At 39.8% G+C, this 12,217-nt stretch overlaps 2 protein-coding genes and 1 pseudogene across 2 annotated transcripts; all 3 read right to left on the bottom strand.

Annotated features, from left to right (window-relative positions):
- Positions 1-225: 225 nt before the first annotated feature.
- LOC138016334 (zinc finger protein 862-like) lies at positions 226-10,669 on the bottom strand (annotated as a pseudogene).
- Positions 1,285-4,391, bottom strand: LOC138016412 (uncharacterized). Its single transcript, XM_068863558.1, has one exon. The coding sequence runs from the start codon at positions 4,374-4,376 to the stop codon at positions 2,796-2,798; it is 1,581 nt and encodes a 526-aa protein (XP_068719659.1). The 5' UTR covers positions 4,377-4,391; the 3' UTR covers positions 1,285-2,795.
- LOC138016336 (uncharacterized) lies at positions 4,404-6,479 on the bottom strand. The gene is made up of 3 exons (XM_068863489.1): positions 6,324-6,479; positions 6,069-6,219; positions 4,404-5,836 (listed from the first exon to the last, which is right to left on the bottom strand). The coding sequence occupies exons 1-3, from the start codon at positions 6,477-6,479 to the stop codon at positions 4,404-4,406; spliced, it is 1,740 nt and encodes a 579-aa protein (XP_068719590.1).
- Positions 10,670-12,217: the final 1,548 nt, after the last annotated feature.

The raw sequence follows: 12,217 nt of genomic DNA on the forward strand, positions 1-12,217 counted from the left end.
TAGTTCTCACTAGCCAAAGAGCTTTTTCTAGTAGCTATAAAATATTCATTTCAAGTTAGTAAATACCCTAGTTTTGACCATCAATGTATCACAGTGCTGTGAATCGCTCAGTGATCAGCACTTGATACCTTCTCTTGTATCAACTTCCTTCATTACTAAATGTTATGAAGATAAAAATGGAAAATAAAAGTTTAACTTTCTGAAACTCAATATCAGTCTCTTTATTCAATCCATTAGAGTTGGCCTCCTGCTCCTCTCCCCTGACTCCATCCAACATCCTACTGCAAGGGCAGCATGGTAGTCCTCTGGTAAGGGACCATTGATCGATATCCTCATCAATGCCTCAACAGTGGACACATCAAGGGTGCAACACCAATCAGTCATTATTCAGTTCATGCATGAATTCCCTCTCTCACAGCAAGCAGTCTGACATGGAATGACAAGGCATATCTCAATCAACATTGACAGGTTGGGAAAACGGTCGTGGCACAGCACAAACTTGTTCTTCCAAAACACATCCTGTCTGAGGGTTCATCTCTAACCCTCTGTACATGGAATTTCATGTCCATCCATTCCTCTAGGCAGTGTTGCAAATGAGAGTTGTTTCTCTGCAGAGGAACCTTAAAATGGTCAACTAGTGCCTGGATATCGTGTTCTCCATGAAGGAGGAACAAATTTCTGTTTCCAACTGGATCAGTCTCCAAACCCTGAAATCTCTCTTGAATAAATCTCAGTGAGGCATCAATTGCAGTTTCCTTCAACCTGTTAAATGGATCACTGTCTGCATCATTTTGCTTCAGCTCTTGATTTTTGAAATTGTTGTCATCTCCTACTTCAGAAAGAAATGATTGTAGATCCATGGTGTCCTGGTCTGTATTTAAATGATTCAAGTAATGCAGATAGAGTAGCCAGTTTATCCTGCACTCTGGAAATTGATATTCCATCTTCTTGGAAAGCAGGGCTTACCTTTCTAATAGCTTCCACAAAATCCAGCAACAGATGCATAAGAGAAAGGAATTTAAAGTTTGCAAGTTCCCACTATAATTCCGAGCCCTATCTTGCATCTGTGCACTAGAATCTCTTGCTTCTGCAGCATGTTGTAAGTGCATAACCACCACCTTGTATTTTTTAAAATAACACTCAAGAGGCCCTGACAGAGGAAGCGTGTCAGACCCTGGAAATGGGGGTTGGCCAAATTCATTGAAACTTGGTGATGACATTGACCTTGATGAGTTATTTCTAAATCCGGTTTTATTTGTCTTCACTCTTTCTTCCTTTCAATTTTTTAGGGGGGTCCCATTTTGGAGTCTCAGAGTACAAAAAAAACACCCACGTGAGAGTTGACTTCCAAGTCCCATTACGATAAAAGCAGAAAGTTCAAAGAAAATCTAATAGTATAGGATGTTTCTACTAAGAACATACTTTTATATCGTTTATGGCTTTGGGGTATATTATTATTGGGATGAGATAGGCATGGCACTGAATGTATGCAAATTTCGACCCCCCTGAAAATACGAAAAATAGGCCAAATTCAAGAAATCATAATTTTTACCTGTAATCCTATTAAGAAAGAAGACACACGTCATAAGTTACCTAAGGGAATCTTCAATCCAAAACAGGATAGAAAAATTTGGGTCAGTAAGCTTTGCTGCTTTCCTGGCATCATTATTACGCAACACTATTGCAAAATGACCTCATTTGCATAAACAAAATTTTGACTCAAAAATCACTGCTAAATCAGTTTTTTCCCTAGTCTGGCTACCTTTTTAGGCTCTGAAAACAGTCTACTAGTTTACGACTAGTTTAAGGGAAAAATTGCGCCGTGAGTTATAAAATTGCTCCTGGCTAATCCATATTTTGGATTTTAAGGTGGCTAGAAAAGTTCCTAGCACTTCCCAGCACTTATACTTTGGTGGGTTAATACTGTAAAGAGCCGAATGAAACAACAATTTTCCTCACAAAACACACGCACGGCTTTTATTCACTCTCCTGCTTTCTGACTCCTCTGAGACAAGAGATCTTATTACAACCACGTGGTAATTTCACAACCCATAATGTAACAACATTCGTTCCGTCACAATACTGCCTCTCTTTATCAGTTGATGCAATAAAAATTGTATCAAAGGAATGCCCAATTGTTGAACAAGTTGTGGTCAATCTCTTTACATAAAAGGGTTACCATAGCAACAGTATAACCTGTTAAAACACCCTTAATTTTAGCTTTAAGTGCTTACAACTCAAAAACGAGGTAACCCTCAATGTTTATCACCGAATTGTGATCAACACATTAAGCTACAACTTTCTGGAAAGCTTAAAAATGTTCCCTCACAGGGGTCAGAGCTACCTTAAATTTTCCAAATTTAAATTGCCACTGTACCATTTTGATTGAATATCTTTAAACTTTGCAGAAAGTTGTATCTTTGCGTGTTAATCAAAATTCGATAATAGAAAATTAAGGTCACCAAGCTGGTTTTTTAGTTACAAGCACTTAAAGCCAACATTAAGGGTGTTCAGTTTTAACAGCTGAACTGTCGCTATGGTAACCTGTTATGACAATGGATTAAAGGTATAACAATGGTTTCAGCATTCTAGTAAAGAAGTTTGTCATTTATGTACGTTATGGGACACCAAGTGTTGCAATATTTCTAAGCATCTATGATCACAAAATAGAAAACTCGATTGCTTTATTGTACCTTATATAAGACAACATATTACGTTCGCAGACTTAACTTCTTCTGTCTTTAATAAAGGTTAAATATTTTGTTTGGTCTCATACCCTGGATACCAGTAGCAACTCAATGATCATCGCAAAGACAGCTGCATGAAGTAACGAGCTCTTGGAGTGCTTGAATAAAAGTTGCCTTTCGTGAGAGCGGGCCCTTCAAAGCGACGTTAAATTGGTTACACATCGACCTTAAGTCACTTATTTTCAGCTTCGTCAAAAATTGTTCAAATCTACCCTGATGGTAAAGCTGACACAGGTTAACGTCTTCATATTCGACCGGGTGACCAAGGCCGACCTCTCTGTTTACTTGCTCCTCCAAATCTTGCAAGAATACTTCCCTTTCTAGGGCCAAATCTTGATCGTGATCTTGTTGACTGCCGATTTCTTGCCCTCTTTGTCTTGCAGCTAGTCGAGAGAAAAATCCTTTGACTGTTTGCGTCTCGAGCCATTCGTTTCTCTTAAAGTTCTTTTTAATTTCTTCAGCAATTTCTGTTGGGTTAGCTTTTTGCTTCCCATCTTTGTTGCCCTCATCGAAAACATTCGTTAAGAATTCCTTGACTGCTGGCGAGATTCTAACATTGGCTTTTGCCTTTTTTAGAGCCCATCCTAGTTGTGCCTCACCAGGGGTTCCTTGAAGACCCCCAGCAATTGCTGCATCGGATTGGTAATCAGGGCAGATAGGTTTTTGGCTCTGACCCTTTACAGACGTGGCAATTGACGCCCACTGTCGGCGGATTGTGTCATACACGGATTCTTTCTCTTGTAGCAGGACATGACGCCCGGTATCCATGTGATCATCAGCCTCTTGTAGCGTGCTAAACGTTTGGATGCATGCTGGCTCCATACAAGGGAACGTGGCGACCGGGTTAAGAGGATCTTTAGTTCCAGCCCCTGCCTGTCGTCTCTGCGTTGTAATAATGGATTCTTGTGACCATTCACCCACTCTCCTCAGCCCTGAAGTATCTTGTGTATACATAAAACTTGAATTAGGTATCTTTTGACCTGCCCCAATGCCATAGGCTTGCCAGACTGTGATAATGTCTCTCTCAAAGGAGAAGTTGTTGTACTTTGTGATATTTGGAATCTTGTTAGAAGCAACTTTTGTAGACATCTGAGAGGGATCTACTGTGCACACTGCTACTCGAGTTCCTGTGATGCTGGGGGGTGATTCAAGTGCATTCTTTACATCTTGGGCTGTCTGTATGTCGTTATTCTCTGCCACATAATTTCTGAGACGCTGCTTGCACGGAGCTATTCGTCGATCACATAGGTCTTTGCCCGCCTGTGGATCAGAAAAATCGTACCTCACAACCTCTATTCCACTACGCTTACTGGTGGAATGTATTGTGGACAACAGGGCGGAATTGTGATAGCATCCTGCATTGTCACTTCTTAGTATTGCTCTTTTCACGGAAGGATGCGTTTCTTTGACGGTGCTTAGAACCTCTTCAAGAATGCAAGAAACAGAAAACCAATCCTGTTTACAGCTGTCAAATACAGCTATGTAAGCGTGGATTTGGTATTCGCATTCTGTTGGCTTGCAATCGGGGTGGTCAGATGAATGAACAACTGCTGAAAAATGCCAATTCATTCCTCTCTTGCCAAAAAACTCTGACTGTGTTTCTCTGTATTTCATAGGAAGAAGCTTCATGGCCCAGTCATTGATGACTAAAATGGTTTAAATATTCAGAGCATTCAAAGCATCCTGCCTTGCGATATCTTGCTGAAATGTTCGAAGCAAATGGGATTTCCACGCCTCAATTTCTGTTACGGCATGTTCCCATTCCCACCTTGCTCTTTCCCTTTGCTCTTCTGTCAAACTTATGTCGTTGTTCTCCACTTTCTCTTTAATGCTATTCAGGATTTCTTTAATGCTTTGGCATTGTAAACATACCAGGTCGTGCTCATGGTTGCAAGGGCTGCAAAACTGGTCTTGGCCAGGATCTGATAGGGCAAACTGGATGCAGTGATCAGGACAATGTTCATCGGGACCCAAATTACATTTATAATCACATTTAAGGTATTTCTTTCCTGCTCTTAGTCGTTGGGCAGTTTCTCTTCCCCAAGTAGCTCCTGCACCATTAGTTGCTAGCGTTTCAGCAAGCGTCTCTAGTGTTTCAAAGGCCTCAATCCCAGCTGTCGATGTATTGTCCAGACCTTGGAGGGACTTTTGCCTCGAAGCACTGCAACATTCCATGATTCTAAAACAAGTGCGCTCGTTCAGGGGTTCCTTGCCTTCCTGTTTGCATTCTTGTCGATACAAATGAATGATTTTGGTTGTTGTCATCGTTCGCACAACTGCTGGTATGGGTAGAGTTACTCCAGAGTTCAGCTTCAGCTTTTTAGTACCAAAGGCAACATCTTGTAGAAATGTGGATCTTGAAATAAAAAGAATGAATTCCCTGACTTTGTCCATGTCTAGACGACATCGAAACAGCTTCTCGGGCACCTTTGTTTCACCAGCACCTATTTCGCTGGCATGCTTTCTGGCATTTTGTATTTGTCGTCTGGAGATGTCAGGGATAAGTTCCTGAAGTTCTGCTTGGCTGTACTTGTCACATATAAGTGAAAGTATTTGAATCCGTGTAGATCTATTTTCAGACTCGTTGTACGCGGCTACTATGGCTTCTACCCCAGCATCAAGGACTAAAGTATTCTTAGGTCTCTCGTGTGACAGGTGATAGTTGATAACCGATTGCCACAGAGGTCCTTCTTGTGAAGGTGCGACCGTACGCAAAACAAGAGTAATAGCTTCCTCTACTTTCTTTGTGTACTGTCTCTTTGTTTTCTCAGACGTTTCATTCCAATCGTAATCAATGTACTGCAAAAAAGGTTGGAAACTGCCCTCTGAAATGCTAGTAAGAGCATTATTCAAGATTGCAAGATGTTTGCGTTGAAGTTCACCCTCTGGCAAGTAGACACTGACGTTTTCTTCTTGGGATGAAATGCTTCTTGCTGAAACGAGCGAATCCAAGGATACACGGGTATCACAAGCTTCCTGTCTCCTCACTCGAGATTGTCTGGGAACAGATTTGAATGTTGACCCTGTAAGTGGCAATTCATTGGGCTTTGCGTCTTGATCAAGTGATCCCCTGCAAGTTCTGCAGATCACTGCAAAAAGAAGATTATTTGTCAGACATTGACTCGTTCTTACTAAACTTCAAAAAGTGCAAAGTGACCACCTGAAAGATTATGACTTAACATGAATCCCTTTTGTCTCCTGATTACGTACAAAGCCTTGAGAAATACCCCACAAGCAATCTCTGCACCTTTCTCCAGTTTCTCTTTTTTATTGACTCGAGTAGATAGCTTGATTGCAGGCTATGGGTTGACTTATTATTACCTGAGCCAATTGCAACAGTAACTCGTGTCTGCTCGTATATTTTACACGCCATCTCTTTGTTTATGCGACGAGGGCTTTTCTTTAGCTTGCTTGCGATTCTCTTTAGTCTTGAGGATTCCACATCGTAATGGTTAGGATGACAACAGTTAGCCTAGTAGAAAAAATATATACATGTATGTATTTTTTGGCTTTTAATCCGGCGTATCTTTGAACAAAGCTGGTTCAACAACAATCAGCATTTGTTTCGTTCATTACCTTCACTTGGTACATAGTAGTGTACTTGGCACGATGTTTGGGACATATGGTCAACTTTATAACGTCATTACCGCCAAAGGGAATTCCTGCACGGTTGAGAATGAGTTCCCACTCGGCGATAGCAGCTACCTCAGCTTTCGGAATAAAAAGAAGCATAGCAGTACTTAGTAAATAGTAAGTTGGCCCGTTTAGCGAGACGAATTTTGACCACTGTTTTTTGGGAAATCGGGTTTAGCTTGATTATCGCGCAGAACATTTAGTGACGCGATCACAAGTTAACAGAAAGGCATGGCGTATTGGAAGGTATCCGTGGCTCGTATTTTCAATTGTTTTATTACTGAAAGGTTTTAAATCTTAAACAACAGGGTCAAATTGATTTAAAAAATCTGAGAAAAAACACATAATCAACCTCCAGCCGCTCTTTTAGGAAAATGCTTGCATATTTGAAACCTTTTTCATCAGTCCCGGTAACCTGGTCTGGATACCATGATGTTAGTCCAGGGTACCAGGGCCAGCCTGCCTTCTTATATGAAAGCAGCAGTATTTTAACTGAGGAAATAGCAGTGAGATACGAATTCAGTAATGGGGCAGCAGCTCTAAGAGTAACAAGTGTTCAGTCACCTTCCACATCATTACCTCCACTGTAGAACGTACCATACTTTGGCTATTTCTCTCGCCCATAGAAGAAAAAAGCATTTCGTTTGGCAACACGCCAAGGATCTAAAGGTCAGCATTTTTCTCTGACGCAAACAAATGTTTCAAATGATATTGTTATTAAAAGAATGATAGAAGCTGAATAAATTATATTCTTTGACGCTCAAAATATGGCCAAAAACACCTCGAAATTTGGCTTTCCTATAAATTTCCATGTTATATTGCCAAATGCAACCAAATATACAGCTAAACTGGTTAAAACAATTTTACACTGCAATTTGGGGAAACTCAGTGGAAGTGCAAGATTACAAGGATGGAAGTAAATTTGACTTTTTGGTAGGGAGTCGAGAAGTCAAGATAGTCCAGTTTCGAGTTCGGCATGGCCGCTGATTAAAAGCACTGAGAACGCATTTGCACAGGGTTAGCCTCGACCTAAAGATGAGTAGATGACCTGTTTGCAGCGCTGTGTATTGTTTAATTTTCAAATTTGTGCCAGCTTCCTCCCAGTATTTGAGGATATTTTTTAGGGCGAGGCTAACCCTGTGTAAATGCGTTCTCTGTGCTTATAGTCGACGGTCATGGCGAACTCGAAGTTAGACTATTCCATTCTGGTGGAAATTTGAGTCTTTCAGTCATAAGTTTTTCCATTTAGTTTTTATGATCTTTTTGCTGTTACCAATTTTGACGTTTTTTTTTTCTTTCTGTTGCAAGATAATAAAGCTATAGCTCCTGGCCATTCTCATTAAAACACTATATATCAGCCTGGACAATGCCCCTTTAAGGTCTAGTTAAAACAAGGGTATGGAGATTTTGAGGAACGCTAGGAGCGAGAAAGTTTATGTTACTAGGGACCGGGAAATAGTTTTCGTATTTTTATTGTTTTGTTTCAGCGACGGTATGTGAAGCCGAAGGGAGACGAAAAAAAATGGTCTTTTCATACCTTCCTGCACAAAATAATTCTTTGCACGACTAAACTGATATTTTTTGTTGTATTTTAGATACGCTGTTCAATAAAGACCCTTTGTCAAAAAGTTACTGCTATCGTAAGACTGAGAAAAAACGGAATAAACTGTATTATCATAAGGGCAAAAGCACCTGAGTAAACACTTTAATTAGGTTACTTTAATTGAGTTACTTAAATAACAACTGATGCGTTAAATAACCACGGAAATTTGGACAAACGTTAAAGAAGCATACAGGGTACGGAAAGATTTAAATGCTTTGCAACATTATTAACCTTAATTGAAAATCTCTGCTTTGTTGGAAAGGTAATGAAGCAAAACTGGTCATTTTTGGAAATTAGAATAAACAGAGCTCACGTCTAGTCTTGTACAAAGAGCGAACGAAACAACACAAAAGTTGTATTTATGTAAACTTTACGGCATTCTAGGCTGTGGAAAACCACCATAAATAGTTTTAGGGCGTGAATTAGCAGCTTGAATATTTCTGCCAATCGGATTGTTTTCATGGGTTTTGTTAAGTGTAAAAGTAATTCGTTAATGTAGAAGCAAAAATGAATGAACTGGTGACAAAACCAGATATATGTTGTTATCATACCAACATCATTTTTCCACGTATAAGGAGACGAAGCATAATAGAATCTGACTATTTTGCAACTGATTGTCCCGTCACACTGTAACAATGTTTTACTCACTTGTCGTGTTTGTGTGCCCGGCCTTTGGTCGACCTCTCATGCCCGACGCTCCAGAACCTTTATACTTATTCTTGAGCCATGGCCCCATGTCCGACGTGCAGGACATTAGAGAAATAATGGCATCGTCACGTAGCGCCCATTTTACAGCGCCACAAGGGTCTGAGTTATGGCCAAATGAACAGTAAGTCATCTTCGAATTCAACTAGTTAGCTGCAAGTTTTGTAATTGTTCGACCCATGGAGACTGGTGCCAAATTGTAACTAGTCCTCACTACAAACACGGACAAAATGAAGAACGGCCAGTATTATAAAGGCCTTGCAACATTTTTCCCACTATTTTGCTTCAGAAAACTTACTATATCACTTACTATAATACGATATTTCTTACTATAATACGATTGATTGTTTCTGTAATAGCTTTATAGCCAGTGTTGTAAGTTTAATTAGTAGTCCCACATCCGGCTTGGCCAGAAGCGTTTTTATGACTCGTATCACAGTTATTTTATTTTCCCTTTATTTTGCTTACACGAAATCAATATTTCTCATTTATAAAACATTTGCTTTCCCATAAAAATTATCTAGGCTCGGAAAAAACTGATATAGCAGTGATTTTTAAGTCAAATTTTGTTTATACAAATGAGGTCATTTTGCACAAGTGTTGAGTAATAATGATGCCGGGAAAGCAGCACAGCTTAAGGACCCAAATTTTTCAATCCTGTTTTGGATTATAGATATCCTTAGGTAACTCATGACGTGTGTCTTCATTCGTAATAGGATTACAGGTAACAATTATGGTTTCTTGAAGTTGGCCTATTTTTCGTATTTTCGGGGAGGTCGAAATTTGCATACATTTAGTGCCATGCCTATCTCTTCCCAATAATTATATCCCCCAAAGTCATCAACCGTATTAAAGTAGGTTCTTAGTAGAAACATCCCATACCATTATATATTCTGTGAGCTTTCTACATTTATTGTAATGGTACTCCAAGTTAACCCTTATAAGGGTGTTATTTTTGTACTCTGAGACCCCAAAATGGGACCCCCCTGAAAAAATTGAAAGGAAGACAGAACGAAGAAAAATAAAACCGGATTTAATAATAACTCATCAAGGACAATGTCCTCACCAAGTTTCGTTGAATTTGGCCAACCCCCATTTCCAAGGTCTGACACGCTTTCTGAGTCAGGGCCTCTTAAGCCCTTTGTAAATGAGGCACCCATCTTGTCTCGTCTGCCTTGATTGCCTTATAAGCTCTGAATTCCATGCTTTCTACCACCTCCTTAAGTTCTCGGGTGAGTAATGATATTGTTTCTAGATACCTTCGCATCCTAAAATTTTGGAACAGCCATTTCTAGGCGATGTACAATGCAGTACACCTTGATTAGGTGTGGGATTTCTTGCTTTAGTAAAGGAAACACTCCACCTCTATTCCCAAGCATCACTGGTGCACCATCTGATCTCATTGCGACAGCTCAAGTCTTCCAGTCACCACAGATATCTGACATTACAGAGTCAAGAGCCTCCCTAATCCCATCTGCTTTACTATTACCACATTCTTTAAGTCCTGGAAATGTATTGACTGTTTCTCCTTCAACCAGGTGGCACATAAACATCTTCTACTTCGTGCACACCAACATCAGTTGCACTATCTGCATGAAAGCTCATTCTTTAATTGAGTAGCAATTGACAATACAAAGTTCTTACAAGGTTTTTGATTTATGTATGGACTTCCCAAGTCAACTCGGTGTTTCTTTTCAAGATGGCAAAGATGGGGAAAACTTGTAAAGGATCTTTCTCTCTTGGCGACAAAGGAAGCAATGTCAAATAATCTCTCCACTTTCTGAGCAACATCTTGGGACATGGTCAGAACCACCCATGGCAGTGGTGCTCCACAACATTTAATGGCTGCAACTACTCAGTTATGGACATTTGATTTCTCGTGGCTTTGAATCGATTCAATGTTTAACTTTGTAGAACCAGTTACAAACACAGATAAGGAGTCACGCTCTGTAGTCCTGCTGCAGTAAAGTTTGCATGGCATATTTTCCCGATCATATTCCAACCAAGGGAAATCTTTTCTCCAACTCCGGACAAAATTTATTTTCCACTCCTGCCACTGGAGTGTGAAGCTCCCCTTTTGTCACTTCCTTTCCTTTTTGAGCCGAAGGAAATTATGGAATGAGAATTTGAGCCAGAGGGCACAAAAAAACCTCTGATATCCATTGACGAACATCAGAGCATGAACAATATGGCAAGCACTGTCATTTATGATTAAACTGCGTGATGGGGATACTCGGATCCAGTCTCTTTAGCTGAATTTGGCTTGGTCGTGAAGCTGTTCACTATCATTCATGCAAAAAATTACTTCGTTTTTTTTCTTTCTGCATGTTTAACATTGTTTCACAATCTTCACAGCCCTAAATTCATCTTTTGCAGTTGACAAAGAAATTTGCCTTCATAAATTTAGTAGCTAATATGGGGGAATTTCACTAGCCAAAATTGACAATCCAGTGGTATTTGGCTACTTGACCACTGGCAAGGTCGAGCCCTGCAGGGTGGTTTCTAGTGGTTCCTTTGATGATAATTCAAGTTACTAAAAAGGGATTTGATATGTGCAGTTCATGGTTTTCAATTTATTCTCTGTCATACTGGAATTATTATATTTTAGTGAAAGGTGATGTTGTACATCATCAATGTTATGACATGTTAATAACTTCGTGCTGTCCTGGGCCCACTCCTTTTTAGCATTTATGTAAACGACCTTCCTGCTGTTCCACAGAAATGCATTTCCCATAGCTACGTAGATGATACAAAGCTTCAAGTCTCCTTCAAGCTTCAGAACAAAGACATTGCCATGGCAGAAATGAATGAAGATTTATGTAAAGTGTGTAACTGGTGCTTCAGAAACTATTTACTGCTAAATCCTGATAAATCCAAACTTGTGGTGTTTGGTACCAGAAAAATGCTACCCAAGCTTTAAGATATCACCCTATCTTTATTAGGCAAGGACTTATCACCTAGTGAAACTGCAAAGGACCTGGGAGTGTTATTGGACCCTCATTTATCGTACAAAAATCACATTATTAAGACCGTTTCGTCATGCATGTCTTCTCTCAGGCAGATTAACCACGTCAAACATGCATTCGACAGAAAGACCCTTTTGATAGTTATGAATGCCTTAGTTTTTAGCAAATTGTTTTATTATTATTATAGTATCAAATCCCAACCAAGTTAAAACAAAAAGAGTGCATGAGCTGACCATTAGTGATCATTACTTGGTTCATGCAACCCTGGATCTGAAATTGCCAACGCTTGCTCCAAGATTCATCACTACGAGGAGTTTTAAGCGCTATAAAGCTGATCAATTTTCCAGTGATATGGAGCATATCCCCTGGGACACAGTAAATCTAATGGAATCAGTTGACGAGAAATTGGATGCTTTCAATGATCTGTTCCTTGCAGGCTTGGATAATCATTCACCAATAAAAACAGTAAAATTGAAGCGAAAACCAAATCCAGCAATCACCCCCGAAATCAAGGAACTTATAACGAAAAGAAATCAAATCCACGCAAAAGCTTGGAAAACTGG

Source organism: Montipora capricornis, chromosome 9 (assembly GCF_036669925.1).
Source record: "Montipora capricornis isolate CH-2021 chromosome 9, ASM3666992v2, whole genome shotgun sequence".
Taxonomy (NCBI): Eukaryota; Metazoa; Cnidaria; class Anthozoa; order Scleractinia; family Acroporidae; genus Montipora; species Montipora capricornis.

What these genes read in the sequence shown, in the direction of transcription:
- LOC138016412 (XM_068863558.1), bottom strand. Translation starts at nt 4,376, where the DNA reads ATGAAGCTTCTTCCTATGAAATACAGAGAAACACAGTCAGAGTTTTTT.
- LOC138016336 (XM_068863489.1), bottom strand. Translation starts at nt 6,479, where the DNA reads ATGCTTCTTTTTATTCCGAAAGCTGAGGTAGCTGCTATCGCCGAGTGG. An exon ending in CTACTATGTACCAAGTGAAG is followed by an intron (nt 6,220 to 6,323) that starts GTAATGAACGAA and finishes TTTTTCTACTAG; the next exon opens with GCTAACTGTTGTCATCCTAA. An exon ending in TACTGTTGCAATTGGCTCAG is followed by an intron (nt 5,837 to 6,068) that starts GTAATAATAAGT and finishes TTCTTTTTGCAG; the next exon opens with TGATCTGCAGAACTTGCAGG.